The 27,355-nt window shown below is 44.7% G+C and overlaps 2 protein-coding genes across 5 annotated transcripts in view; both read right to left on the bottom strand.

Annotated features, from left to right (window-relative positions):
* Positions 1–27,355, bottom strand: part of Hlk (hulk) — a 33,728-nt gene that overhangs the window by 4,518 nt on the left and 1,855 nt on the right. For 2 of the 3 annotated variants that reach the window (XM_076909877.1, XM_076909876.1), the window contains exons 2-19: positions 18,486–18,668; positions 16,560–16,700; positions 15,452–15,487; positions 14,410–14,592; positions 14,193–14,336; positions 13,933–14,115; positions 13,706–13,837; positions 13,309–13,623; positions 12,998–13,180; positions 12,779–12,910; positions 12,346–12,660; positions 11,944–12,273; positions 11,528–11,848; positions 11,182–11,364; positions 1,549–1,680; positions 789–1,112; positions 474–662; positions 260–397 (exon numbers count right to left, since the gene is read on the bottom strand). In XM_076909877.1, coding sequence (XP_076765992.1) covers positions 260–397; positions 474–662; positions 789–1,112; positions 1,549–1,680; positions 11,182–11,364; positions 11,528–11,848; positions 11,944–12,273; positions 12,346–12,660; positions 12,779–12,910; positions 12,998–13,180; positions 13,309–13,623; positions 13,706–13,837; positions 13,933–14,115; positions 14,193–14,336; positions 14,410–14,592; positions 15,452–15,487; positions 16,560–16,700; positions 18,486–18,668 — 3,564 coding nt within the window. The remainder of the gene's footprint in view (positions 1–259; positions 398–473; positions 663–788; positions 1,113–1,548; positions 1,681–11,181; positions 11,365–11,527; positions 11,849–11,943; positions 12,274–12,345; positions 12,661–12,778; positions 12,911–12,997; positions 13,181–13,308; positions 13,624–13,705; positions 13,838–13,932; positions 14,116–14,192; positions 14,337–14,409; positions 14,593–15,451; positions 15,488–16,559; positions 16,701–18,485; positions 18,669–27,355) is intronic. The other variant, XM_076909875.1, reaches the window with a different exon arrangement.
* On the bottom strand, positions 2,509–8,780 carry LOC143432912 (uncharacterized). Of its 2 annotated transcripts, none has more exons than XM_076909905.1 (3): positions 8,640–8,780; positions 6,817–7,116; positions 2,509–4,982 (listed from the first exon to the last, which is right to left on the bottom strand). In XM_076909905.1, the coding sequence occupies exons 2-3, from the start codon at positions 7,091–7,093 to the stop codon at positions 4,948–4,950; spliced, it is 312 nt and encodes a 103-aa protein (XP_076766020.1). In that variant the 5' UTR covers positions 7,094–7,116; positions 8,640–8,780; the 3' UTR covers positions 2,509–4,947. The 2 variants fall into 2 exon arrangements, with proteins under 2 accessions (XP_076766020.1, XP_076766021.1); XM_076909906.1 differs by having other exon boundaries at positions 8,627–8,748.

Here is a 27,355-nt window from a genome sequence, read left to right as displayed (position 1 = left end):
TGGTTATAATTTAGTGATCGAAACGTTTGAAACAAATAATTGAAAAATGTCTTTAACTTGGCGAATGACGAATGAAAAGAAACGTACAAATGTAATATTTACAACTGAACGTGTATGAGAATATATACAGAAGAGCGGAACGGAACGTGGTATGTATAAAGTAGAAATATGAAAATATTAGATATATAGTGGTACGCAATAGGCTAGAGATACATTCCTGCTTGGCAGTTGGCCGTGGTTGAAGGACTGTCAGACTTACAGAAGTATACCGCCAACGATTCCGACTCTCTTATCAAATTCAAAAGCTCTTCTCCTTCCAAATCCTCGATTACCTCTCCGGACGGGTCTTTTTGCGTCATCAGCCATTGCAGAATCTGGTCTTCATCGTACAAATCGCCTGCGAATAAACAATTAAATCGTTGCATTTCATCCATCTACGTAACGTACGCTACCCTTATTAAACATCCACCTACCTGCATAAATGACTGGCTCCTTGGATGACATCTTAAAAAATAATATAGCGGGCAGTGCAAAGACACCGTATTGCTTGGACAGTTGCTTGTCGTCGATCTTCACGAACTTTATACCCGCGTTGTCCGCTTCGTCGTCGATGTGTTCGATTTCCGACAACACCCTGCCACACTGTTTGCAGTCGTTGCTGTCTAAACATACGCGCGCCACCGCGTTCGACATGCTCGAAAATCTCGTTTCCTCATTTTGTTTTGTTTTTTTTTTTTTTATTTCTTAATGATCAGAAAGGTAGCTTTTCTTTCAAATTCGTTACTCACAGAAGAACACTGCCAGGTAATCAGTGGTCTGTCGTATCTTGTGGAACATCTTCTTATTAATTCGTTCGATGTGATCGGTGAGCTCCATGTTCTCAGGATTGGTCAGCCAGTCGAGGATCTCCTCCTCGTCGTCGATGTCCCCGTCGTAATTAATATTCTTCCCCTTGCGGAAGTACGTGATGCCTGGCGGGTTCCGGAAGCCGTACTTCTTCGCCATCAGCCGATCCTTCATCCTGACGATCTTTATGCCGTACTCAGCTGCCTCGTCGTCGATCAACTCGACGTGCCTGAGCACCCTAGGACTCTCTGGATCCTCCTCCTTGTCTACGGGATCGAGATAGCTTTTTTTCGTTTCGAGCGGGCCAGATTTCAACCCCTTAAGTGTTTATATTTTACTTTCACGAGACACTCTTGTCTCAATCGCAAAGAGTTCGCTACTTTAGTGATATATATTTCCAGATTTCGTTAGGTGAATAAGATACTTAAGGGGTGAGCGTAATTTTGAATCACGCTGAATTATGAGTTTAAGGAAATTTAAACCAGTGGTTATAAATATTTCTTGTAATATTTTCATATCACCGATACGCTATTAGATCAGATTTCTCAGTTTTTCATTGATCGAGCAATGAATTTTACTTACCCCTAGCCATTGAATCAAAAGTTAATAGACTACGTAAGCTACTGCGAACAATTTACGATTCTCGTGCAATATATTGTGTGTTTTTTTCTTTTTTAACGAAAAAAGTGGTAGATGTCTTACAGAAAACGACAGCCAGGAATTCTTTCGTCTCGATATACTTGTTCAGGAGGTCACGATCGATTTCTTCGATGCTCTCGTCCGTCTTCTGCTTCACCATCCAATCGAGCACTTCGCTCTCGTCGAGCAGATTACCTAAGTTGTCATAAGTTTGCTCGAGTGTACTATCATTGTTTTCTAATAAACGCTCACTCGAAGCATGTTAATGGAACGCTCATTAAAAAAAAAAAACAAAAATAAAATTAATTATTGGAGAATCTATTTTAAGAAAATTTTTAGTTACAGCGCAGTCGTTTATTAAGGATCTGGAATGGCTATTCTTTCCGATCGATTCTGGAGATTTCTAGACGTTTAAGAAAACTTACCCTTCAGCAACACATAGCATAGGTGTCGTTCAATGTTCGAAGTTGAAACGATCAGAAGACAATTCTTCCTGGTAAACCATAGATCGCTCAAACGAATGATTCCAATTGACAATCGTCAATTTTCGTAAATGTTTGATACGTGATGCTTTTTAAAATTCTGTTCGACGCGTCCACAACGAAGGAATAGAAGTTGCTCTCAAACTTGTAGATGGAAAACGTGTTTCGGTTTTAAAATCGACAATTGTTAATTCGAGAAACGTCGTTTTATTAGTGTTCCTCCTACAATTTAAGAGCAGCGTAAAAGATAGCATCGCGAGTCCACGGTGAGCATTTGATGACCGTGTAGCTGGAGTATCATGAGATGTGTTCGTCGACTGCAAGCAACGTTCACGTGATAAGACGGCATTCAGAGTGTGAATGATGAATCTTAAACGCGAGGTTCGTTCACTCGTTGGACGATCACGAAGCACACGACTTTCAATCCACGAGTTTCAATAGTCTACTAGTCTGCTAGTCTGGTGAAATTACGGAGAGGGGACTCTACGTCTACGATTAGCAGTAGTAACGGGCAAAGCAAGTACAAAAGGATACTAATTGGTATTAGGAAACATATTTATTATCGAGTTTTATTATATCGTACATGTTGCACTTATGCGATTAACGAGGACGCCGTACGGCTAAAAGTTGCGCAAAAACTGTTTACGAACGGTAAAATAATTTCATGCCTGACGTGCTCGCGGCCACAGACGCAGCGCGATAATTAAGCTTCTTATATTATCCTTATTAGCCGGACGCTATACTTTGAATCTGATTCGATGGGTTTCAATAAAAAATTTCTCTCGTCAATTGACGATCAGTGATAATTAATTATCGCGCTGGGGGGCTCGACAACCGCGACACGAGTACGTACAGTGTCCACGCGAGATTTACCCTTTGTGCCAACGTAGTTTTTCGTACAGATTATCGGCGTCCGATCGACGTTCGGCGAGAACGTCAAGTGAGTACAGAAATCAACGAAAAATAAGACACTTATACAAATAAATAAATAAATAAATAAGATGAGAGAGCGTTTCCCTTCCAGTTTCATCCTCCTCGCCTTCGACCGAGTCCACTCAGGACCGTTCGAAAGGGGAGAGAAAAAAAAGAACAAGACATCTCGATGCTTTTTCTCCATTTTTTTCTGATACTTTGACTGGTTTTTTTTTGTTTTCTTTTTGATTTTGTTTTTAGTGCTGGCTCGTGCGGCCCAGTAAGCGGTCAAGCGATTAGTGATATAGCTGGCGTAACAAGAAACGCACGTGTTCCTCGACGTTTTGTCTGTTGAGGAATTTCGATTAGGGTATGTTTATGTCGCAACCACGGTCAGGGTAGCGCTCAGGTGTGTACACGCGATCTGTGTCTGCGCAAGCGTGAATTAGAAAAAGAAACGAGAAAAAAGAAAAAAAAAGAAGAGGCGAGCCAATGTGGAAGTTACGAATAGTGATCTGAGTTCAGATTAGTGGCGGACAATATCTACGCGGTTCGTTTCTTCGCGTAGCCGATGGATCTGAAACGAGACGAAAAACAGCTTAATCACGAGTAACGATATCCGATTCCCAGGAGTGAGATTAAAAGAATAGAGCGGACGATCAAGCAGTCGTTTATTCCAGATCAACATACGGTTCGCCTTGATCACCAACTGGCTACGAACCTGTACACGTCGCTTGCGTTGCGCTTGACATAAACATACTCTTGAGAGATCTGCAGATTGATTAAGGAATTGTATGTATAGATAAGAGATCCGGTCGTTTCGACCCTGGAATCGAACTACGTGTTCGAGGCGAAATTATGATGATCGATCTCGTCGATAAACTCGAAGAAGGGAGCGATCGGAGACGGAAATGATTCGTAGCAGCCGTCGGATTCCAGGATCGAAACCGATAATATGATAAACTCAACGAAAGTGTCCGTCGCTACAACCTATACCGCGAAATCTAGGTAGAACACAATTAAAAGTTCGGCAACAGCGAACAGCCACATCCTCCTCTCGATCGTCGACGGTCTATCGATCGATCGTCCACGACAAATGAGCCCTACCCCGTTCTCCCGCGAGCGTTACCGATCAAAAATGCAATGGGACGGCGGTATCGCGTCGTCGCGACGATTTAACAATAGAACACAGACGATTACGGAAAATAAATAATTAACGACAGGACGATCGAGGTGTACGGTCGACCATCGTCGATTCACTGCACTTCTCCGATTCACGCGCACGCGCGCTCTCGAGCGTTGAGAAATGCACGTGGATTCCGTTTATTTCAACGTTTTTCCGTTTTTTTTTTGTTTCCTTTCCATTTTTAATCGACTATTAAAAATCGTCTCGTAGACCGAAGCAAGTCTTATGTTTCTCGAAGGTGAAAAGCGTGTGCGAGACGGGAGGTGCAGAGTCTGCCGTGTCTCCTCTTTCTTGCTCGCTTTTTCTCCCCCATTCTGGTTTTAATGATGTAGAGCGCTTAGTTATGAGTCGAGTTCGCTGGTCTATTTGCAGTTTCTCAACGAGAACTCTGATAGGAACGATGGTCAATGATGGACGTACCTTTTTAGCGAAGGGGATAGAGAGTGCGTTGGGGTTACAGATATGGGGTTAAATGAGGGTGATTTTGTGCGTCGATCAATGGGCGTTCGCGACGAGATTCGAGTATTCGTTCGTGACGATGAACGTGGAGGAGAAAGATGATCACGTCGATGATGATGATGCTTCGAGGTGTCGATGACGAATCAGAATGACGATGACGCGATGACACGTTCAGGAACAAAATTCGTTCATCGAACGAAATTTTTAACTCTTTTTTTTTTTCTTTTACAATTTCTCTTTCAATATTTCTTCTTCTTCTCCCTCTGCTGCGATCTATCGGAAAGCGAGCATTCGTCTGGATGACTATCCTCTTCCGTTTTCCCTTCTGTCTCTTCTTCTTCTCGTCGTTTCATCGGGTTTTTCTCTCTTTCTCTCTGTTCCATTTCGTCCTTCACCTCCACCTCGCTTCCCTCTGCTCGCACTTTAGAGTTTCATGATGTACGGGAGCCCGGCCACAACTGCAACAGGCCACAACCCCGACCCAACTCTCAGTGAGACGTAGAAAAACTGTATCCTCACGATCCTTTCTCATCGCGGCATATATACATATATATATATTTTTTTTTTTTTCGTTCGTTTCCGTTCCGATATTTATATTAGTTACATTCTTGATTTCCACGGTACGTATAGTCTTTTTTCCTCTCGTGTTTTTTTTTCTGTTTAATTTCTGTCTCTTCGGAGCCGATGGGATCAAGTTAGGTCGCGTATTTTTAATTGTCACGGATTGCTTTCGTTTTTCGATCGACGATTACAAGGTTCTTGGACAGACACACACATTGTAGGAGGAAGTGGGATGGGTTTCGGTAGACTGTGACGGAGCTATAATAAAAATCTCTATCCGTTTTATAACGCACGAAAAAAAGAACTCGTCGAAAGCGTCTTCCTCGACACGATCCAACTCGAAATGGCAAAAATGAAAAATTAACTGATACAGCGTGGATTATAGCTCCGTCGCGGTAGTATCGTTTTAACAGTCACGTAAGTATTTATGTATGTATATCCGGCGCGCGGACGTTTTCGAACGTTTACAAGATTGCCGTTCGTACGGTGTGTATTGTTAGAAGACTAGAGACTTTCACGCGAAACTGTTATCCCGACGATTCGAGGAATCCGAGGAGCCAGCCCACCGGCTTCCCTAGGCACGTTTCTTGGATCGTCTTGCTCGTCCAGAACTTGCGGGCTCCTGATTCTCTTCATGGACCGCGCGACACACCTGTATTCGAGATACGAAGACGTTTCGTCAGCCGGCCCTTTTCTCACTTCATCGTTTCTTTCCAGCCCCGTCTTCACACAGATCGGCTGTCACTTCGTTTTCTATCTCTAACAACCTTTACTACGTGCCTCCCCCTACGGTGCCAATTAAATCACTGCCCACTGCGCGTGGACACTGATTTCTTTCAGCCTCGTAGCTCAATTCTTCTTCAAAGCTATGTAGAACGTTTCACCGGAACGGTTTACTCGAATTTTTAGTCGTTGCGACGATGTAGTAGAATATTTGCGAATCGAAATTAGGTTTTTTTTTAAATAGCGAATCCAATGTCAGCTTGTACAACATCATAGATTTCTTTATGGAAATAAAATGAGCAAGAAAAATTCTACGGATAAGTATTAAAACATAATAGATTTGGAAGGAAAGCTTTATCGCGAGAGGTTCGAATTATCATTGACTTTTACTACTGAATCAGTCATCCAATCACGTTAACGACAACATACGTTTTCTAGCATAAGTTTAAAAATATTCTAGCATACCTCTAGGAATATTCATACACCAGAAAACACGTATACGTTGCTTGTTAAGCGATTGAATGTATGTATCAGTAGTATAAGTCAATAATTGGAGTTCCTTACGAGAAGTAACTTTCTCAGCAAATATCTCAGTAAATACTCGCTTTAAATACATTATGCCTAATACTTATTGATTCAATTTTTAACGCTCTTTTAATTCCCGTAAAGAAATGTAGGATAATTCATTCAAAATGGCTTTAAATTCGCTATGGGAAACAACTATTCTCGAATGTTATCCACTTAACACAGATAACTTGTGGTAAATAAGCTTTCCCCTTAACTACACGGTTTGCAAACTGCTAGAAAATCATGCGAACCGATAGAAGGAGCGTCCCTCGGAGTATAGTATCCTTTTCTTTTTTTCTTTTTTTCATTAACAATTCTAGAACGATTCCTCTTTAACAGCAATGCACGATTCCCCAATGAGTCGCGTTTCTTGGTCAGATCCACGATGCACGTGGGCAGTGATTTAACTCCGCGATTACCACAGCCAGGTCAGATATTTACCGCTTCCGAAGAATCCTTTCTTGGCCTTCTGGTCGCCGCCAGCCGACTTGCTAACCACCGTTGCGGCTTTTCTGCTGTCCTTCGCGGTGAGCTTGTTAATCGGCTTCAGGCCGGGCAGCCCAAGCTTTTCGGACCTCTCGTGTACTTTGCCTCTGTCCCTGGCGCCTGGGCCGATTTTCGTGGCCTTGGCGACCTTGGTGCCGTGGGCGACCTTGGCAGGACAGCACTGGTAGGGCTCATAGGAGGGAATCTTGGGTTTCGCGCTTTTACCTCCCATGCCGATGTAGAAACAGCCGTCGCCTGCAGTAAGCAAATACAGAACGAGTCAGATACAGAGAGATTCCAAGACAGAGAGATGTGAATGAGGCAAAGAGAAAGAGAGAAAGAAGAGAGACAAAAAGAGATAAGTGAGAAAAGTTGGCTAGCCTACGGCACTGATTGATTCGCCTCGTCACGAGTCAATCTGGAACAGGTCGAGAGATGGGGATTCGGTGGTAGAAACAAGTAGACGATAGGAAGATAGAGAGATTGATTAAAGAAAAACAAAAAAAAAAAAAGAAGAGAAGGGAACGGTGACGGTGTGAGAAAAACAGACGGAGAGCGAAGATAGAGAAACGTTGAGAGAAGTGACAGATTGATTTGATTGACTCGTGAGATTTTGACGTTAACTAGTGCAGTGAGAACGTGTCACTCCAACCCCAATTGCGCAGCAAAAGCCAAACGTGCATGTTTCTCACAGACGAGAATATCTCGCGGCGAGTCGACGACTCTTTCAGGGTAGCCATTTTAGCGTGGACCAGCCTCCACTTAAATCTTCTAACAATTCCAAAGAAAGCAACAATTCTTACTCGACGTATCGTTTATATGATTCATTATCATCGTATAATCACTTTAAATATTCTAATTTTTTTAACATTCTATTTCATATACGAACGATTTTTTTAATTTTCGATATTCACGCGAGCAATGAATTCGTTGGCATGTTATCACCGCGATATCGCGAGATGTCTCGAACGAAACCCTCCCGTTATTTCCTCGCTCTTTCAAGCGGAGGCCAGTCCGATTCTCTTCGACTCGGAGCTCGCTGCAGACGACAGCTGTCAACTACAACAGGAACCATCGGCTCGCTTTGGAGAAATCGTTGTTATTTCATTCGTTGGGTTGTAAAAGTGCGATCGTGGTCTCCTGGAGCTACGGTACCATCATCAGAAAAAAAACGAACTACATGTACATAATACTACTTACCTCGATTAAAAACGGAATAAAAAAAGAACAAAAACATAGACAGAGAACAAAAAGCAACGATGAGCAATTTTGATATCAACGAAGAAAGCCGTATCGATAAACGTACATAATTTAAATGAACGCACGAACGCGACAGCGAGACGTATATCTGGTCGCGTAGCTCCATCGACAAGGGGGTGTCACCAGGCTCGCATGCAAACGGGGGTAGAGACGTTTAGAGGTGAGAGAGTGGAGAACAAAAAAAAGGGGGGAGAAAGGGAGCCAGGCTGAGTCAGTTGGGTGAATAGAAGAACCAAAAAAAGAAAAAAAAACAACAAAAAAGAATTTTAATTCCCATGCAGGTACGCCCTACGGCCACCAGCTCGACCGTGAACGGCGAGCGGACGGCCACGTTTCGTTTTAGATTACTTTGTTACGGTCAATTCGAATCGCTCTACTGGCAATACATATATGTATATCTCTACGTTCTGTTTTCTGCGGGGAAATATCAATCGTGAGATATTGCTATGTATTTATGATCTTTTCTGTGTTTTTTTTTTATCGCGCAACACAAAGCCCGTCACACTTCGATCTCTCACGTGAAATCCTCTTCGGCCTCCTTGGATGTCGTTGGACCTTTACCTTTGTCCAGGATTTTCTTCAGAGCTTTGTTCATACTCTTATCTTTTTCTTCATCATCTTCATCATCATCTTCATCATCATCGTCATCGTCATCGTCGTCTTCGTCATCGTCGTCGTCTTCGTCTTCATCGTCGTCATCATCGTCATCGTCATCATCATCATCATCGTCATCATCATCATCATCATCCTCATCGTCATCATCATCATCATCGTCATCATCATCATCATCATCATTATCATCATCATCATCATCATCATCACTATCATCATCATCATCATCATCATCATCATCATCATTACCTGCATATTAACAGGGTCATCGGTAATACTCTACGCGACCGGAAATGAGAGCGTGTACCTACGTTTTTTGTGATCGATACGGCCTCTCGGTTCAAGGGGTTGCATGCATTTAACGTTTCAAAATGGATCACATTATTCACGTACGTCACAACGAACATTTACGAATATGTTATCGATATCTTGATATGGATGATCGCGACACGTGATACACATACTTGATGGAATATGTTCGCGGATCTCCTCCGAATGTGCATTCGTGAAAACTTTTTCAATCTTATTTTTCTCGCGCCGTTTCATTGTCAGCAATCTCGCTCGTGGAACAATGTAAAATGACAACTAAAAGACAGCAACTCAGAATTTCCATTTGTAACTTCTGAATGACGAGATTTAGACATTACTTCGGCAGTAACTGTTTTTTAGTCTTCATTGGTTGTTCGCACGATCGGCTCACAACGAAACAGGCCAATGGAAACGCGGTCAAAGAAAGATCTTTCGTCACAAAAGTCGCTAGATAGTGGGCTCGGAAGCCTGGCGAAAGTTTGATCAACTCGACTGGAAGATAGTAGCTAAACGCTCTGCTTTCGTCTACTTTTCCGCGCGGAACGAACGGGAAAACCGCGCTCTCGCCGAGACAGACGATCGAAATTGCTGTGGAGCGTCGTATTATTGCGGTGAGATGGCTGCGTAATAGAGTGAGTGACAAAAAGTAGAAAAAAAGAACAAAAAACTAGGAACTTGAGATCAAAATCAGTGATAGAAAAAAGAGACAGAGAGTGTACAAAAGTGGAGCCAAGATAGAATGGAAGCTCGCATTGTATGAGTGTGGCTTTTAAATGCATTGTGAACGGGTCAGTTGGCAAGAGCGATATTGCGCGCGCGTTAGAAGCTAGATCACGAATCGAATTTTTCTATTTCATTTTCATGTTTCACCGAGCTTTGTGAGATCTTTCTTTTTCGTTCTTGTTCTTCTCGTTTATATTAAACCGAGCAACGACTTCTTTTTGTTTTATCCACCGCCGATCCTCTACCGATCTCCCAAGCTTTCGAACGCTTAAAGTATTGCTCGCGTATCGAAATCAATTGTAAACCCTCAAATTCTACTTTAGCTAAAAAACTCAATGTTTTACACAAAATTAACGGTACACTATATTTTCAAAAATGATATTTAACATCATCCTTTAAGCGTCAGTGATATAGACATAGCAAGAAAACTAAGGAAACAAACGTTTTTATCTTTGTTCTCATTTGGAGAACACGCGATCATGGGGATCGTGGTTGCGGCAGAGTGATCGGGGTGATCACCACGGCGCGAGTACTATACTCGTAGCCGGGTGGTATGGTAATGACCGAGATTAACGTCACAAAGAACAGTACACCAATAATAATAATCATCATCCTAGAAATCTCCTTACTTTTCTGTTCGATTAGCCATTCCAGAACTCTCTCCTCGTTCTTAAGATTACCTACAAAAGGCACACACGCATATCAGGATCAGCTCATTCGCTTTCTGTACCGAGAATTCATTTGTTCGGTTGCATGGGGTGGGGTATTTTCTGGTGGCGGGGTACCTCGGGGGATCGGTTAGCCAGTTGTTCTTCCTTTTTCGAAACATATCTTTTCTTTTTACATTCTTGTTCTTTTCTTTGGCCGTGACTTTTATATCGAGCAATCTATTCAAAGTGCAATTCGATGCATCGAGGTAGAGTTATTAGAAGCAAACAACTTCAAATAGTCGATCAATAATTCGTTTAAAATGGAAACAATATCGTACGATGTTACGTTGCACAGAAGTGCGACAAACCTTCTGGAAATTGATTGATACATGTTAGTCGAGCAATTCATCAAGTTTCGCGACACTGGTTTCTCGATCATAGTCGCGAATAAAAACTGAAACTGACTTCGCATCGTGGTCCGTCTAAAATTGAGCGTACTGATCGAACGTTTCACGAAGACCTCAATGAAAGAAGAACAATGCAGAGCAAAAAGGAATGTCCGTAGAGGAATGTACAGCAGAAATCTCTACGTGTCTTTGTTTCGACGACGTTAAAAAAGAAAAGTGAAAAAAAACGATAAAGGAAAGAAAGAAGATAGAAGTATGATAATCTTGAACGTAAAGAAACAAAGACGTATCGAACGAAGGGAATCGCGGGTCTAGATCGTGATCGAACAGAAGCCAAGGAATAAGCAATCGAGACTTACCGTCGTACATGATGGGCACACCAGTCTCGTAGTAAACGAGCGCCGGAAATGAGAAGACGCCGATCTCGGCGGCTAATTTCGCGTCGTTCGACTTAACAAATTGAATACCGTGCTTGTCAGTGTCGTCGTCTATGGTCTCTAGCTCCTCGAGTATTTCCGGGCACGTTTCGCATTTATCATCGTCTGTTTGAAAAAGCAGACATCATTTTCTAAAGAAACCACCCTTTCCACCCCCGCTTTGCAACAATCGTAAACAATATTCCATATGACAGAAGATTATAAACGGAGAATCGAAACTTCATCTCGAATAATGAAAAAGCAAGTAGAAACAGTTCGTAGTACTCACAAAAGAATACAGCGAGGTGTTCGACGTCGTTGATCAGCACCTGCAGCGTTTTCCGGTCGACATTTTCGATCACGTCCGGAGTCTGCGTTCGGAGATCCAGGATCCAGTCTAAAATCGCTTCCTCGTGCATCATGTCGCCACTGTAAACCTGACGGAATTTGTTTCTGTAGAACGCGAGTGCTGGCAGACCCGGAAGATCGTGTTCCTTTTCAATTCCCTCGTCTGAGATCTTCACGAAATCGATGTCCTTCTCCTCGCACTCGTCGTCGATGTTTTCTAGCTCTTGCAGGATCTTCTGACTTTTTTTATCGCCTTCCTTATCTGCAAAGAACGCGATTAAACGTGCGTAGACAAACAAATTTTCGTTTAACGTAGGATTATTTAAGAATCGGTGACCGATCGACGGCTTGACTCACAGAAAAAAACCACGATGTAATCGTTCTCCTCAAGGATGTTCTCCAACATCTTAGAGTTCACTTCCTCGATCTTCCCGGGAATTTCAAGAGTGTCCTCGTCGGTGATCCACGAGAGCACTTCGTCCTCGTCCTCGATGTCACCCTTGAAGATCAAGGGCTCCTTATTTCTGAAAAAAGCCAGCGTCGGGAAACTCTTGATCCCTTGCTTCTTCGCGAATCCAGTGTCTTCCGTGGTGACGAATATGATGCCTGTCTCGTCCAGCTCGTCGTCGATGTTCTCGAGCTCCTCGAGTATTTTGTCGCACTCGTCACCCTCCTCGCAATCCCCGCCTAAAATAGATAGTATCGTGTTAATTACTGATCCATATACTGCAACGTAAAATCCCTCTCTCCCGAGCTTACTGAAGAACGCGACGACGTATTCGTGTTCCTCGATCAAATCGGCCAGAATTTCGTCTGTGACTTCCTCAATGGTGGCGCTGTTCTTCTGCTCGATCAGCCATTCGAGGACCTCGTCCTCGTTCAATAGATCGCCTTCGTAGATCGCCGGGATCTTGTCCTCGAAGTAGACCAGAGTCGGCAGATGATCGATTCCGTACTCCTTCGCCTCTGCGTCATTGTCCATCCGTATAATTACGATCCCCTCCTTCTCTAGGTCATCGTCGATGTTCTCCAGCTCGTTCAGTATACGTATGTTCTGCTTGTCGTCCTTGTCGTCTACGGAAATGAATCAATTCGTGTCTCGTTTTCGCTCGCGATCGGCCAACAGCACCTACCTAACCGGTAACAGTGGAAGAATGTTAAAAGGAGGTAGAAAGACGAATCGATCGCTTACAAAACAGGACTGCCAAGTAGGGCGTCGTCTCGATCAGCTTGTCCATCATCTCGTCGGTCACTTCCGGTATCTCCGTGTGCTTCTTCTGATGCAGTAGCCATCCGAGCAGCTGATCCTCGTTCATCAGATCTCCTATGGGATCGAGGATAGTTTCGTTACGAGACGAGACTCAACGAGGTGTACCACCAATCGACAGCGAGATGTATTCAATCGAAGTACCTTCATACATGTGTGGTATCCTTTTTTCGAAGAATACCAGCGTGGGGAGAGTATCGATGCCGTATTCCTTCGCTTCTTCCATATCGGAAATCTTTACGAATGCTATGTTGTGTTGGTCACAATCGTCATCGATGTTCTCCAATTCGGCAAGGATCTTCTGACTCTTCTTCTGATCCTTGTCGTCTGCGAACAGAATGATACAGTAAACGCAACGCATTTCGTGTAATTAGGCGGTGATTCAAATAAATTGTAGAAATCATTCGATGTTCGCGCGAATAAGTCTTGAAATAAAAAGGAAATTAATCACTGACAAAAGAGGACGGCTACGTGAGGCATCTTCTCGATCACCATGTCGAGCATCTCGTCGGTGACGTCCTCGATGTGATCGCTCTTCTGCTGTTGCTCTAACCATTTCAAAACCTTCTCCTCGTCCTCGAGATTTCCCTCGTACAACGTGGGTATCCCCTTCTCGAAGTAGAGCATGCTGGGGATCTTCTCGATACCGTACTCTTTCGCTTCATCGGCGTTGTCGATCTTGACGAACACCACTCCTAACTGATCGCACTCGTCATCGATGTTCTCCAGCTCGTTGAGAATCTTTTGCGATTTCCGATCGTTGTTGTCGTCTGATGACAATTAGCAATTGTGAATAATATTTTTCATCTTTTATACACTGACATTTCAATCCATTCGTGCGAGGCAGCTTACAAAATAGCACGGCAAGAGTTTTCCCGTCCTTGATCAGACGATCCAACATTTCGTCGGTGACGTCCTCTATTTCATCCCTCTCCAACTGCGACAGTAGCCATTCCAGAATTTCATCCTCGTTCTCTACGTCTCCTGCGATCGTTCAATTTTATTTCATTTAATCAAAAATTGTACCAATTCGACTACCTTTACTGCTTCTCTTCCAGTCGCCACACCCATCCACCTACCGTCGTAAACGTTCGGGATCTGTTTCTCGAAATACACGATCGTCGGGACGGAGTTGATCCCGAACTCCTTCCTCGCTTTCTCGTCGTCTATCTTGACAAATTGGATCCCGTGTTTGTCGCAGTCGTCGTCGATCTTCTCCAATTCGTTCAGCACCTGCATCGAATCCTCGTCACCGTGATCGTCTGAGGGATTATTCGCAAAACGATGGGTCGTGAGCGTGATCGGGAGATCGATTAGAAATTAATGGGAAATTGCGTACAGAATAACACGACCAGGTTATCGATATTTCCGATGAGGGTTTGCAGTGTCTTCGCGGTCACGTCCTCGATCACGTCCTCTTCGTCCCCTGTGCTCTTGTTCGCGATCAGCCATTCCAATACGTCCTCCTCTCTGCTGAGCTCGCCTACGCAAATGTTTGATTACCACCGTGATATAATCGATAATATATATAATCGACACTTTCGACGAGTGCTTACTTTCGTAAATGATAGGAATCTGGTGTCTGTAGTAGACCAGCACCGGAAGAGGACCTAGATTGTACTCGTCGGCTAGCTCTTCGTCCGCGATCTTCACGAAACCGATCCCCAATTGATCGGCCTCGTCGTCGATGTTCTCCAACTCTTGAAGGGCCTTCAGACACTTCTTGCAGTCAGGCTTGTCTGTCCCATTTGAAATAGAAACGGTGTTATTCGGGTTTCGAGCTATCCCTCGCGGGGATAGAAATCGGTTCAAGTAGGGTTAAATAAGGTTTCCGATCGCAAATCTATTTATTGAAAAATCCTAGTCTCTCAAACAAAGTGTCCACTTACATCTCGTTTCGTTCTCTATCAGCGAAAAAAAAGGGGATACACTGTCGTTGGATTAGTACGAAAAATGTCTCTCGGTTATCATACGCATTCCGTCTATTCTAAGGGGGGTGTGTAGGGGGATGCAAGATGATGCACATTCTATCATCTAAACTGTGACGTTCCTCAGTGCACACGGGACTTTGAGAATTAGTAACTGAATACTTCATTCCTCTCGCTTGTAATTGGGAAAATTATCGTAATACAATAAATATTGTAACTTATTTCTTTTACTTCTTTATCACCGTTTTCCCTCTAGACTCTCAATCCTCTAATTACAATAAACAGATAGAGAAATAATTGCTGAAAATAATACAGTGTTCTTGAGTATTACTCGATAGTAGGTGGTAATTGTTAAATATGTGTATCAGGAGGGGGGGGGGGGGGCAGATAGTTTGGGAGGAATACATACATGGAAACATATAATCAAACATCAATGACGAGCCATCAGATTTAAGAAGAACAGCGAGTATCGTTCAAGCTAGAAAAATCATCCTCATATCTTTTCCTCTCTTTCAAATTAGAAACAAAATGTCGGGGGAAAGTATCGCGTAAGCGGAATAGCGGTTTCTTCTTAAATGTCATGACTGATGTATCGCAGTGTGTACACAAGCATTGGGAAGAAAAGCTGTGCGACATCCAGTGCAGTGATTTCATTGAAGTGTGTACTTACTAGAACCGGCGCCAGCACACCGCTTCGTATCTGGACCTATCCATACCAACACACACAAGAATGTTTCACATATATGTATTATTTACAAGTATGTTGCAAGTGATCGGATCGCAAAGTGGAAGGACTCGCTCGAGCTCATAGTCGCGGGTTTGCCGTCGAGAGAAAATTTCTTCGACGCTCGACGCTCGATCTACTTTGCGATGCGTTAATCGTATCAAACAGACGATAACAAAATTTCTGCAGACGACGGGAGTGAGACGAATACTGACAAGAGGATCGATCGTGTGAAAAGGGGGACGTTCACGGTGTTCTCTTTCGAACGAAGAGAAACTTTGATTGCGTGTTTGTGTGAGGTTAACCAGAGCGTTAGAGGCGGGATAGGAAACGGGACGTACGTAGTCTGTGACATCGTGGAATGAGAGGAATATTTACAAATGACGATCTAACGATTTCTCTGTACCACGATGGTTGGTATCGTTGCGCAAGAAAAACCACGCTCGGCGTTAATATCAGTGAAAATAAAACCAAAGAAATCTGCTCGAGACGCGTAACGTGTTAATGCGACCGAGCTTCTCGGCTGCTAGAACTCTGGTGAAAGCTCTGTTAATCGTTCGATGCGTTTACGTAGTGTCTGCACAGACATATTAGTCAGACAGTAAAATAATAATAAGAAAAGTATTGCGTATTATGTACAAGAATTGTCTGGATCAGATATACAGTGTGTGTGAACAATCGTTGATAGAGAATTTAAGGAATGATCGTACAGGTCATCATTCCATAAATTTTCTACCAACAACTATCAATCACCCTATACGTACACACATATGACTACATATTCGATTTTGCAATTCGATAATAAATTATATACAAGGCTGAAATCGAATTTTTCTAATGATTTTCACTGTTCTCGTTGAGGAGGATGTTCTTGTAGATATGAAAAAATCGGTGTAAAGGTTTGATGCTATTACCTTTGGAGATGGTTTTATCTTTTTTACACTCTTTCGGATGAAAGTGAATCTTGCTTTGAGGGAGACAGAAAGAGAAAGAGAGAGAGATATGATATTTAAGTTAGAAGGTCGTCTCGAGATAACGAGGGAAGAGAACTCACAGAAAAGGACTGCCACGAACTCCGTCTCCTCGACGATCTTCTCCAAGATCTTCGAGTTTACTTCCTCGATACGATCGGGCAGGTCCATCGCTTCTAGACTCGTCAGGAAGTCTAGAACGTTTTCTTCATCCATCAAGTCACCTAAAATGATGCAACGAACGCTTTTAACATTATTTTTTACCGCTGTTCGTCTCCATTGCGAAGCAACGGTTGCTTAAAAGATGCCATGGCATAATCAGTGACCCTGTACTAATTCTATACGCGTTCTACGCGTAAAATAAAATAGTTAATAGCATATATATCCCCGATCACGACTTCTTCTCGCTTCTATTTACCATCTCGAGACGTCTAAAATAGCCTCTGTTGCATTAGCCACAATTGAAATAGATGCGATCTGTTGTTGCGTCATCGAACAGAAAATCAGCCGAGACGATTCCGGGTGAAAGTCAATTCTATCAAGTCCTCCGTCTCCACTTTTCCCCGCGCTCGTTTTATCTCGGACATGATTAATAAACGTACAGGGACCGCGTTGCCAAACGCGGTCTCCATTGGTCACAATGTTACCCGACTGATGATCACACCTGTACCTCGGTCTGCTTCCGGGTTGCTCGTCCAACCGCGTCCAATTTCCGAGCACCAACCCCCAATTTTATCGCTGCATCTTTCGTACTCTATTTCAACGTATCTCGATTCTAATTCTTACTTGTAGTGATAATTGTGTATGAAAAAATCGTCAAGTACAGTAAGTACATTCATTATTCTTACGAATCGACTGCAATAAGAACCCGTGTAACATTCATGCTATCTCGTACAGTCTGTAGCTGTCTGATAAAAACAGTGTTCGCTATCAACTCGTTTTATCGAAGAATACGAAGAAAAACGAAGATAACGCTGGTTACTGCCGCACAATTGCGACAGCGGCGCATTGTATCGGTACCGATTCCGTTCCAAGCGAATCGACGCGTCTCGATCTAAATGTAGAGAGCCGGATGGCGAGCTCAATGAAACCGTAAGTGTGCAACACGCGCCGCGTTGCATCGCACGCGTTACATAATACCGCGCATTCCTTGTATCCTATTAATTTCTCCTGCCCGACTCGTGTCAGTGGCCAGGCCCGCGGTTTCGCGTCGACGGGGGTGGTTATGTCGAACAAAAGTCGAGCGCACGACCGTCACTCTTCCACAGGCTGATCTCAGCAAATGCTGGCGGCTAGGAACGGTGCCAGATTCGCGAAGGTGGTCCAAGCAACGTAACGTGCAGCTACTCTCGAGTTCGCGAAAATCCGAGACCAGTCGCGATTAATAAGATCGTTGTGCTCCGGCTGTTATCTCGAATCTACTTTGCTAATTGGACGCTGCGCTTTGTTTAACGCGAACAGCAGGGATTCTTTCAGCCTCTGATACTTTTTAAGCTGCACGATTAACGTTTCGAAGAAATATGTCCGTTGTTATTTATGCAGATCTTTTTCATAGCATTGCGTGCCACGTGGTAAAGCAACGAAGTCGATAGGGCAGGTATTCGAGGAATAGAGATCGCGTAAAGACGATAGAAATGTAACTTTCAGTAGGAAGGAGATCGAACCCCTTACGTCTGACCATAGCTTATTTGTTCCACTGACTGGAGAAGAAAAGTTCGAGATTCTCGATAATTCGAGAATACCAGCGATTGTTCCGCCGATTCTGGGTCAAGTACTATACAGTAACGAGTCTCGAACCTCGTTTCTCATACCTGGCAAGGTTACCGAGATCGCGGCCGGATTCCAATAAAAGTTTGGCGAACCTTCAGCCATTAGGAATCATTACTATTCGCTTTTGTTCGTCATACTCGCGAACGTCTTGTAAATAACATTAGAGTGAAGCTTCTTTTTCCTCGAACGACACGATAAGCTTCGTAGAAAAGCGTCTGAATCGTGGACGGGAGTCTGACCTTCGTAGATGATCGGTTCCTTCTCGCGGAAGTACGTGAGGGCTGGGAAGTTCTTGATGCCATACTGCTTGGCCAGTCGTTTGTCGTTGATCTTGACGAAGTCGACCCCGAAATGGTCCGTGTCGTCGTCGATCTTCTCCAGCTCGGCCAGCACCTTGTCGCAAGTCGTGCAACTTCTTGCGTCTGAAAGGAAATCGTATTCGATTAGTATCCAAGCGTCCAATCCGAAACTCGATTACGCGGGAAAGTTCGAGCGGCGTCGGGGTCGCTTGGCGAGGGACAGGGATCCGCGAGGTCAACGATCATCTGCCCGCGGATGTAGGAGTCCTTGGGATCAGCCTTGAGTTACTGAAGAGAGGAAACTAATCCTTCGCGCGGGAATTTTATGCTTATCGCCGGTAGCTTGGCAGTTCCAAGCGTTCTTGGCCGGCGCCGATCCGTTTCGCTCACCGTCTCGGAGACCATTTGCGCGGGTGTTGGGTTACAATCATTGGATATGGACACCGAGGTGGGTGTCTCTCGACCGTTTTCCACGGTGCGATTTTTCCGCGACTCCCGTGCTCGATGTGATCACGTTCGAGCGTCACTCGAACGAGGGAATCGTCGTGGGAGAGGCGAAAGAAGAAAACCGGCGAACAGGTGGACGTAGCCATTTTTGGCCACCGCGTCCTCAGAATAGAGCGACAAAAGTTGCGTGAGGGGCGGATTCGCACTCTCTTCTTACAGTCTTTCTCTTTCTTTGCCCTAGCTTTGGTTGCTCTCGCGCGTCACGGACACTCCGCTCTTCTCGTGTTCGATTCTATTTTTGCGTGGCTACCAGGACTTTTGTTAAGGAACGGGGGAGGGGGAGGGAGGGTAGAACGTTGCCATTGTCTTTCCGGGACAGATCAACCTCGTTTATCAGTCTGCAACAGTGGCTCGTTTGTTTTTCCGGGTACGTTTTGCTTGCTGTTTCTGTTCTTGTTAGGCGCGTTTCGCCTGTGAAGGTGTCGTTAAGATGGCAGGTTTAACGGCTGGTGGTAGACGCTACCGCGCGAAACTTGGCGGGAATACGGCTCGAGCGGAAAGAAGAGAGGGAGAGACAGCGGGCGAGCCGCTGAAAGACGTGTGCCAGTTAAATTGGACTGATTTCACTGGCTTCGTCTTCGCGATGGCGGTTAGTCGGGAGAAATTGTGCGCTCGGGGTAGGTTATCGTTACGACGAGGGTTACGAAGGGCAATTTCATTCTGGCTGATTAAGGAGAGAGTACGAAGTGCTTTAAAAAAAATTTTTTACTAATCGTACAGTTATTTATATTAAAAATTACTTGATTTTCTACTATGATTATTAATATGTAATTTACATTTCTCCCAAACAAACGAATAAGGCTCGAATAATCTGTTTTATTATCCAGTCATTTGGAATGACTGTAGATTATATTCTCCGCCACCTACAATAATCCCCAAGGATTCAGTTGCTATGAAAACGATCTTAAACTGATCTTCCCGGTGGAGCAGAGACTCGCAAACAAATATAAATAGAGCGACACAAAACAATTCTATTTTTATTTCCTATCGTATCCACCCACTTGTTCCACTCCTAAACGGTTCGTCGAATCGGGAACGAAAAATAAGTGATACGCTAGAACCCGATTTCACGCCTGGTCTATCGATCATCGTGGTCCATCGTCGCACGTGAATCATCACTACTTCTGTCCATGGAAATTCGACCAGGTTCCCTCGTATCTAATTGCATCCAAAGAGAACATTTTTCATTTCCAATCTCGAACCACTTTAACTCACCCCCTTCTCTATCTCTGATCAACTATTACTTCTCCACTATTTTCCATTACTCCTCAATTCTCGATCTTCTACCATCTCGCATCGTTCAATTTCCCACACCGCGTTCCACGAGAATAAACCAACGACCAACGCGAACCATAAAAAAATCCGCAGCTCCAAAAATAAAATTCGCCAACACCCCGCTCCGTCTCTAAACTCGACACGGTGCGGCTCATAATTTCCAGTTTATAATCCCCTACTTATCGCTCGACGAAGCGCTCGTTCGAATCGCAGCGGTTGTCCATCACCGTCAATCCGTTCGATCCGAGAGACGTCGACCGATATAAACGTGTCAATCGAGCTGCAGATCGCGCACCGTCAGATACGATGTGCTCTCCAACCTTGATTCACCTGGAAAGATGCTCGATGTAATCGAGACCACGCGCCTTCTTCGACATTTCAAGGTGGCGGAATCGAGGAGGCACTTAGCCGTGCGCGCGCGAACAAGCACGCGTAGAAACGGCAGCTTCAGAGGAACAGAGACGACGAGATCGAACGACGGCCAGTGCCTAGTTTACGAGCCACTAAAAATACGAGAACGAACGGCCTCGCCATCCATCGCGACATTTTACTCGTCTACGTTCAGCTCGCGAACGTCTCCTCGCGAAGGGTGAGTCTTCTCGACGACGGGGTGCGCGAAACGGACAACGAATTTGACGAAGTACGAGAAGAGGATCGAATATCGAGAGGAAAATGAACCGAAGCGATAAGGTTTTAGTTAAAAAATTAATAAAACAGGCGAGGAGAATGTATAGAGTGCTAAAAACCCAATTACTAAGTCCCAAGTTCTAATGGTAACAAAAATAATGAAATATTTGGAAATCTGTCTACGAGAGGAACCGTATGATTTATATTGTTTGGATTCTGAACCCTTTATATAACCCTGAGGGTGATACAAGACGTCACAACAAATCAACCTAATTGTACGATAAGATCTAGACAAATTTGTTTCTAAAAAAAAGTGGTGGACGTCAGGAATGAAAAAAGGGACAACATAGGGGATAAATTAGAGTAGTAGTTTTTCACGCGTAAAGGGGTGAGCAGCGCGCAGTCGATAGTTTTATTTATACCGGAAGAGGCATTCGAGGCATATCTTCAGGGTCCCAGCCCGCCTCTAAAGATAGCCACTCAATCGGCCGTATTTCTTGTCTCACGCGTAGACGCGTGGGTCGCGATTGTGTCGGTATGGGTGAGCGTCAGTAGAGTGAATCAACGATTTGGGACAACGCGTGGGTGCGCCCGAGCTTGCGCTACGGCTCAGGTAAACCCGTGCGCGATCTACGAGCCCCACCATTGGGGTTGTTCCAGCACGTGCGGCCATCGCTTTCCTTTGATACCGTTGTGTAATTGGGCGCTTTGAGTATGGACTCGCTGACACGAACGCTTGGCGCCAGGATTTTATAGACAGATCTATATTCTATATTAAATCCATCCGCTAGATGTAATCCAAGCGAAGGCAATATGGCGTCAGAAAGCGCGAGGCACTTGCACGTTAAGTCTCTTGCATGATTTTGCTAATTTTCCTACACGGGTCGCTGTGACTTTCATTAGGATTCGATTGATCAAAGTCTTATGGTATGTAACGTGCACTGAGACGAACGAGACTGTTGGGGATAGTTTAGTGGTCAAGGCTATAAATGCTGTAGCACCAAAGTGCAGTGACCCGTGTGGCAATGTAGATCGCCACCAGAAGGTTCCTCGGAGACGTATCTGCAAATTTTACGGGGTGGTATATTGGCGTTTCTGCGTTTAATCCATTTCTGTCTGTTTGCTCTCATAGCAGGTGGCTCCTGATGGATATTTTCCGTGTCCATAGTGATTTTACTGCCGCGATTCACACTTCCAAATGTTAAATAAACTTTGGCAATTATAAACGAATTGAATAAACACAGACTTGTGTAATAAATTCCTATTAAAATGTTATACACTCCGATTCTAGTAATATGAAGTTCCAATCATTTATAAATTCCATACCCATGTATCTGTTCATTGATATCTACAATAAAATCATTTTCTCAAGCGTGATTTCGATGCGACCATTTTTAAAGAGGTATTCAGATGATGTAGAAAAATTTAGCCAGGCGGTCCACTCAAGCTTCCTAATAACGATGTAATGGGAAAAGCATAGGCGCGTAGCCAATCAAGAATTGAAGTAGCGACGACATGCTCAAGCGAACGCACCACCGACCATCCACTCTTGAATAAACAACCTATAGTATCGAATGTATATATATATCCGAGCAAACCGAATAGTTGGCAGAGTATCAGCGGTGCTTATCATTGAATTAGCAATTTTCTCATTCTATACTTTTCCCTGGCATGCTGATAATTAAATTAAACCGCGGACGTGCGGCCAAATACCGTGCACCTTTCGTGCTGGACGGTTCCTTTCTCCGACTCGATCGATCTCTATTCACAACCCCCTACAACGAGAAGGAATGTTCCATATTTCCAATTATCGCATGGTTTATAACTTTCAGAGTGGATCTAACATATTTGTTCGACAATACATACGACTTGTGAAACAGTTTTAGATCCCAGTCAGACTCTCGTAAGATTCTCCTCGTCCGTTCTCCTCGAGCGATTCACGCACAACGGCTCGTCCTTGGTAGCCGATGACCGAACGCCCGGGAAAATGAGACGCGCGAAAACGCGAGAACCGCGTTCGACCGAATGATCGTAAATCTGCCGCGCAGAAATACAGTGTTTCACAAGGCGAGACTTCCAGGCCCCTGGTGCAGTTTTACGCGCGGGTCTAATGAGAGTGAAATTCGAGACGACAGTTAAACCGGTTGCACGCGGCTGGGGAAACGGCACGGTTTATTAGTGGAACGAAAGCTATAGCGAAGTCATTTTCCTCGTTGAACAATGTTTCGAAGCCAATGCTAGGTGCCGTTGGTCCAATTGTGAGCAGCGAAACTAGAAGGTGTTCGATGAACGTTGCTGTACACTTCAGGGGTTGATTCGTCGTTGACAATGTGTGCAGTATGACAGCACTGAGGGCGGAAGCTCGTCGCAACGAGGGTGTTTATACGCAACCATATTAAAACAGACTTTTGCCTTATTTTATGCTGTCAGAGCCACGTACAAATCACTGTTCACGGTGGATGAAAGTTGAGGTATTCTTCGATGGATCAAAAGGTTAACTGTTTCGTACTCATGGCGCGGATATAGAGAGAAAGAGGGAGCATCGTTGAACGAGGAATATTCTCCTTAATTAACTGGGCAGAAAGAGCTCGTCATTCAGGATGCTCGAAACGAGGAAGCATATCTGGAAATATCTACTCGAGGGGCCAGCGTCTTCCGGTACGCGTCATGGATCTTTCATAATCGCCTCTGCGCTTACTTCGAGCGGTTCGCTCTTCTTGCGTGGACGCGCTTATTTTGACAAAGCGTGGAACAAATAGAAACGAAATAAGCTGGGTCGTACAATATTTGCATTGTAAGCCATCGACGTATGTCTACGGCCTCCCCTGTTAATTATACCGTTGAGAAAACAAATAATCCGCGACAACTAAAATAATCCTCGATGGCGCGCAAGAGACAACCAAACAACCACCTACTCTGTCCCCCTTCGAGAAAACCTAAACACCTGACGTTACGTACCATCAACTCTGCTCGACTCTCTCCCACCTCGAAACTCGATATATCGCGAGAAGAGAGTAAAGTTGAAGGAGTGGAATAGAAAATGTAGTCTCTGAGTCGAGACGAAATCGGTGTGAAAAAGCTGCGTACGCGTGCAAAGAAGCTGCGAGGACACGGCGGCTGGAAATAGGTCCGCTTGTCGGGCTCGTTCGTCCGGGTCTTTTCAACTGGTACACTTGAAAGCTGGTCCAACCATCGACACCGTAACCTCGACATCCCCCTAAGAGGAAGATAATTTCTCCAGGCATGAACACCACGGCTCCAGGGGGCGATCGCGAGCTGAACAGGAGACGGTCTTGCGTGCAGGGTGGTCGAGGACGGTATGTTTTCAGGCGAGACGGTAGTGAGAGGCTTGGCGGCAAGCGCTAAAATAACTCGAACGTGTGCTAAAAGCGGCGGCTACCGGAGCGCCGGCCTTGCTACGGCAGTCTTCAAGAGGTATCGCTCTCTCTTCCCTGCCGATCGACCGGACCAGAACCCGGCCAGTAGGGTCCCGATAAAAATGCCCGAAATAATAATCCACGTGCTCGTAAAGGGAAGAAAAACGAAGATGGAGGAGGAGGGAAGAGGACGCTGACAGGCAGAGGGGGTGCGTCGGAGGGGGAGAAAGAAAGATTTCTCGGTGTACGAGGGACTATTTTTACAGGAGGCCTCAGGAGTGAGGAAGAGGCGCGTGAAACGTACTCGCCACGCTGGTGTATTTTCAGAGTAACTCCGTTACGTCACGGAGCGTCGTGAGAGGTCGAAGATAGTTAGGAGAGAGAGAGAGAGAGACGAAGAGAGAGAAGGCCTCGGTTTCTCGAAACGAAAGAAGTAATGGGGTTGAGCTGGTCGCTGGATGGGGATGTCGATGTTCATTTCTTCTTTCCATTTAATCGACTCGGGCGTATCGCTAAGCGAAGATGAGCGATACGTGAATCGGATGCATTTTTCAGCCTGTAACGTGAATTGGTAAAATGCACGAGTTGGGTTAAAGGTAGTAAAAATTGACGTGACGAACTGACGGGTCACGATAATAATTAGTAACTGTTTCGTGCGGTTTCCTCTTCTTGGCACGGTGTACATTGGCCGTTCGAGCTGTTTCGACGGTACGGCTGTTGGTTATTTCGTCCGTCTTCTAGCGTGTTAGCTATTACATCAGGCGGTATTATGAAAACGTGATTCAGGGGAGAGTCGCGAAAGGAATGCGGCTTGTGCGAGATACGATACATTTATGCGCATACGTACACGTGGCCTGATACCATCCCGAGCCTTTAGCCCTTATTAGACCGGGTGAGGGTTATCCGTACGCGTGCCATTTCCACGACGATCCATTTCGATCATGTTCGGTTTCGTAGAGTGGGTGATCTGGCGCGGAGGATTTTTCGTGAAATTCAATAGCAATAGAAATGGGGGATGCGTTAATAAACGCGTTACTCGTTCTTATTTGAAAATGTTGCGCTCTCTCGGTTAGCTGAATAATTCTCTAAACTTAAACTTGACATTTCGCTAGTCCAGATCCAATTCTAATTTTACTCGATCTTAACAATTTCTCCGTTCCTCGGTTCCTAGCTGAAATGTTGCTCGCTCGAGAAAATTGGTTAAAGGTTCCCTGACCCACTGATCCCGCCGTCTCGTGGTTGGATCGGCGGTGGGGTATACGAGAGTTGCTTCGATGGAATTAAATGAACGGCTGGCAACGCGTCTCGATACGCCACAATCACCATCCGTTCGCATCGGTGTGTGCGTCACTGGGCTGAGTCAGTGGCCGCGGTGCATTTCCCGCATCGGAGCGAAGAGATCGTGACCACCGCGGCAATTTTTAACCCCTTCTCGCCTCGCGTCGATTTGAAGTCAACCCCCAAGCCGTTCGCCTCGCTGTTTCTCCGCGCGATAAATCGACTTTCGCTTATTTATAATTCCAACTGATTTATTATCATTATTTACTTAGGATCGTTACGCCTCTGTTATTTGAAAATTCTGATTACTTTATGGTGTTGCACGCGTCGTGCCAACTACTCTTCCAACCTCTATTTGCATCCACCGTTGTTCCACGCTTCAATACAGCTTCTATGCATTGTACCGAGGTGCAGGTGGCTATCTATATTTACGCGTTTCAACGCGATTTTAGACGATTCTCTGATTAACGTCTTCGTCAATTTTCCATCGGGTCGAGCCGTGCGAAGCTTCTAAATATACGTCTCGCGGTAAGGCTATCCGCAAGAGATTACGATTGTCAAACTCGAGGACCGAATCACTCGAACGTCCCACGAATCCGTAAAGAAATTCCTCGAATCTTTGTTCAGAACATCATCAAGCGGCTTGTTCCTTTTCTAAATTTAAAAGCAACGAGAAACGCGTTACGAGAACCCGGTTCGCTGTAACATCGAGCAGCGGAGGGTTAACATCGCGTGTGTAACCTTCGAGCAATTTATCTGTTTATACTCTGATAACCATTTTATTGTGCCAAGACGTTCCCAGCTTTTCTATATTTATGCGCGGTGTTCAAAAATTTACAGGATCAACATTTTCTTCGACACCTCTTACATCCCGTTCCAAGAATATCGGACGCACTTTGTTGTTGACGTCAACGGGGATTAAAAATACCGAACAATGACGCAATGGAACGGCGGATCGGCGAAAAGAGCAACAATGTCGATGCACGTTGATAGAATTACACCCTGCGGTTCGCACTAATTAATATGGGCGTGCAGACGGCCGCGAAGGCCCGCGTCTGACTCGAGACGGCTTGTCCTACTGTGCGGACCAGCCGCTTGGCAAAGGGTGCGAATTTAATACCTGTTAATTGTCACGCGAATGAAATCCGCGTGCATAACGTGTATATTATCGTCTGTACGCGCGGATTGTACTCACTTTGGGACGAGTACCTGCGATCGACACGCGAATCAGCTGATATCGAGTAAAACATTCATCGAAACGCAATGTTACGTTTACTTAAAGAACGTCCAAATTTCAAGAGTCCAATTTTCGTCAATTTCCAAGGATATTGGATGTTATCGAACGAGCGTGCGAAGGATACGCGTTTATCCTGAAGAGTCTGCGAGGGACGAGGCAACCGTACAACGTCGGGACCAGCGACTTCAACGGGGAACAGAGGCGTCAATCTCCTGCTGGGGGATTTATTTATAATGCACGAACGCGAGTCCCCGCCTTGGTACATTAAACCGTGCCCGTATTGACGTCTCACTTGTCGCCTTTTGCATTCGAAACGATCTCAATGACGAATCGCGTGCTGCAGTTCTGGCTTTCATCGACACCCACTACTGCGGAGCCACGAATTACATAATTCCCCGAAGAAGAAGAAGAAGAAGAATACGGCGAAGAAGAAGACGGAGAGGATGAAAAATGTTGAAGAGCAGAGGCGGTGTCTTGCAGCCAAGAAAATGCTGCACATATTTACGTGA

This window comes from Xylocopa sonorina, chromosome 2 (genome assembly GCF_050948175.1).
Source record: "Xylocopa sonorina isolate GNS202 chromosome 2, iyXylSono1_principal, whole genome shotgun sequence".
Lineage (NCBI taxonomy): Eukaryota > Metazoa > Arthropoda > Insecta > Hymenoptera > Apidae > Xylocopa > Xylocopa sonorina.
The sequence above is the reverse complement of the archived record's forward strand: the minus strand, read 5'-3'. Positions and strand labels throughout refer to the sequence as shown.

What these genes read in the sequence shown, in the direction of transcription:
- LOC143432912 (XM_076909905.1), bottom strand. Translation starts at nt 7,093, where the DNA reads ATGGGAGGTAAAAGCGCGAAACCCAAGATTCCCTCCTATGAGCCCTAC. An exon ending in GAAAGGATTCTTCGGAAGCG is followed by an intron (nt 4,983 to 6,816) that starts GTAAATATCTGA and finishes GGCCTGTTGCAG; the next exon opens with TTGTGGCCGGGCTCCCGTAC.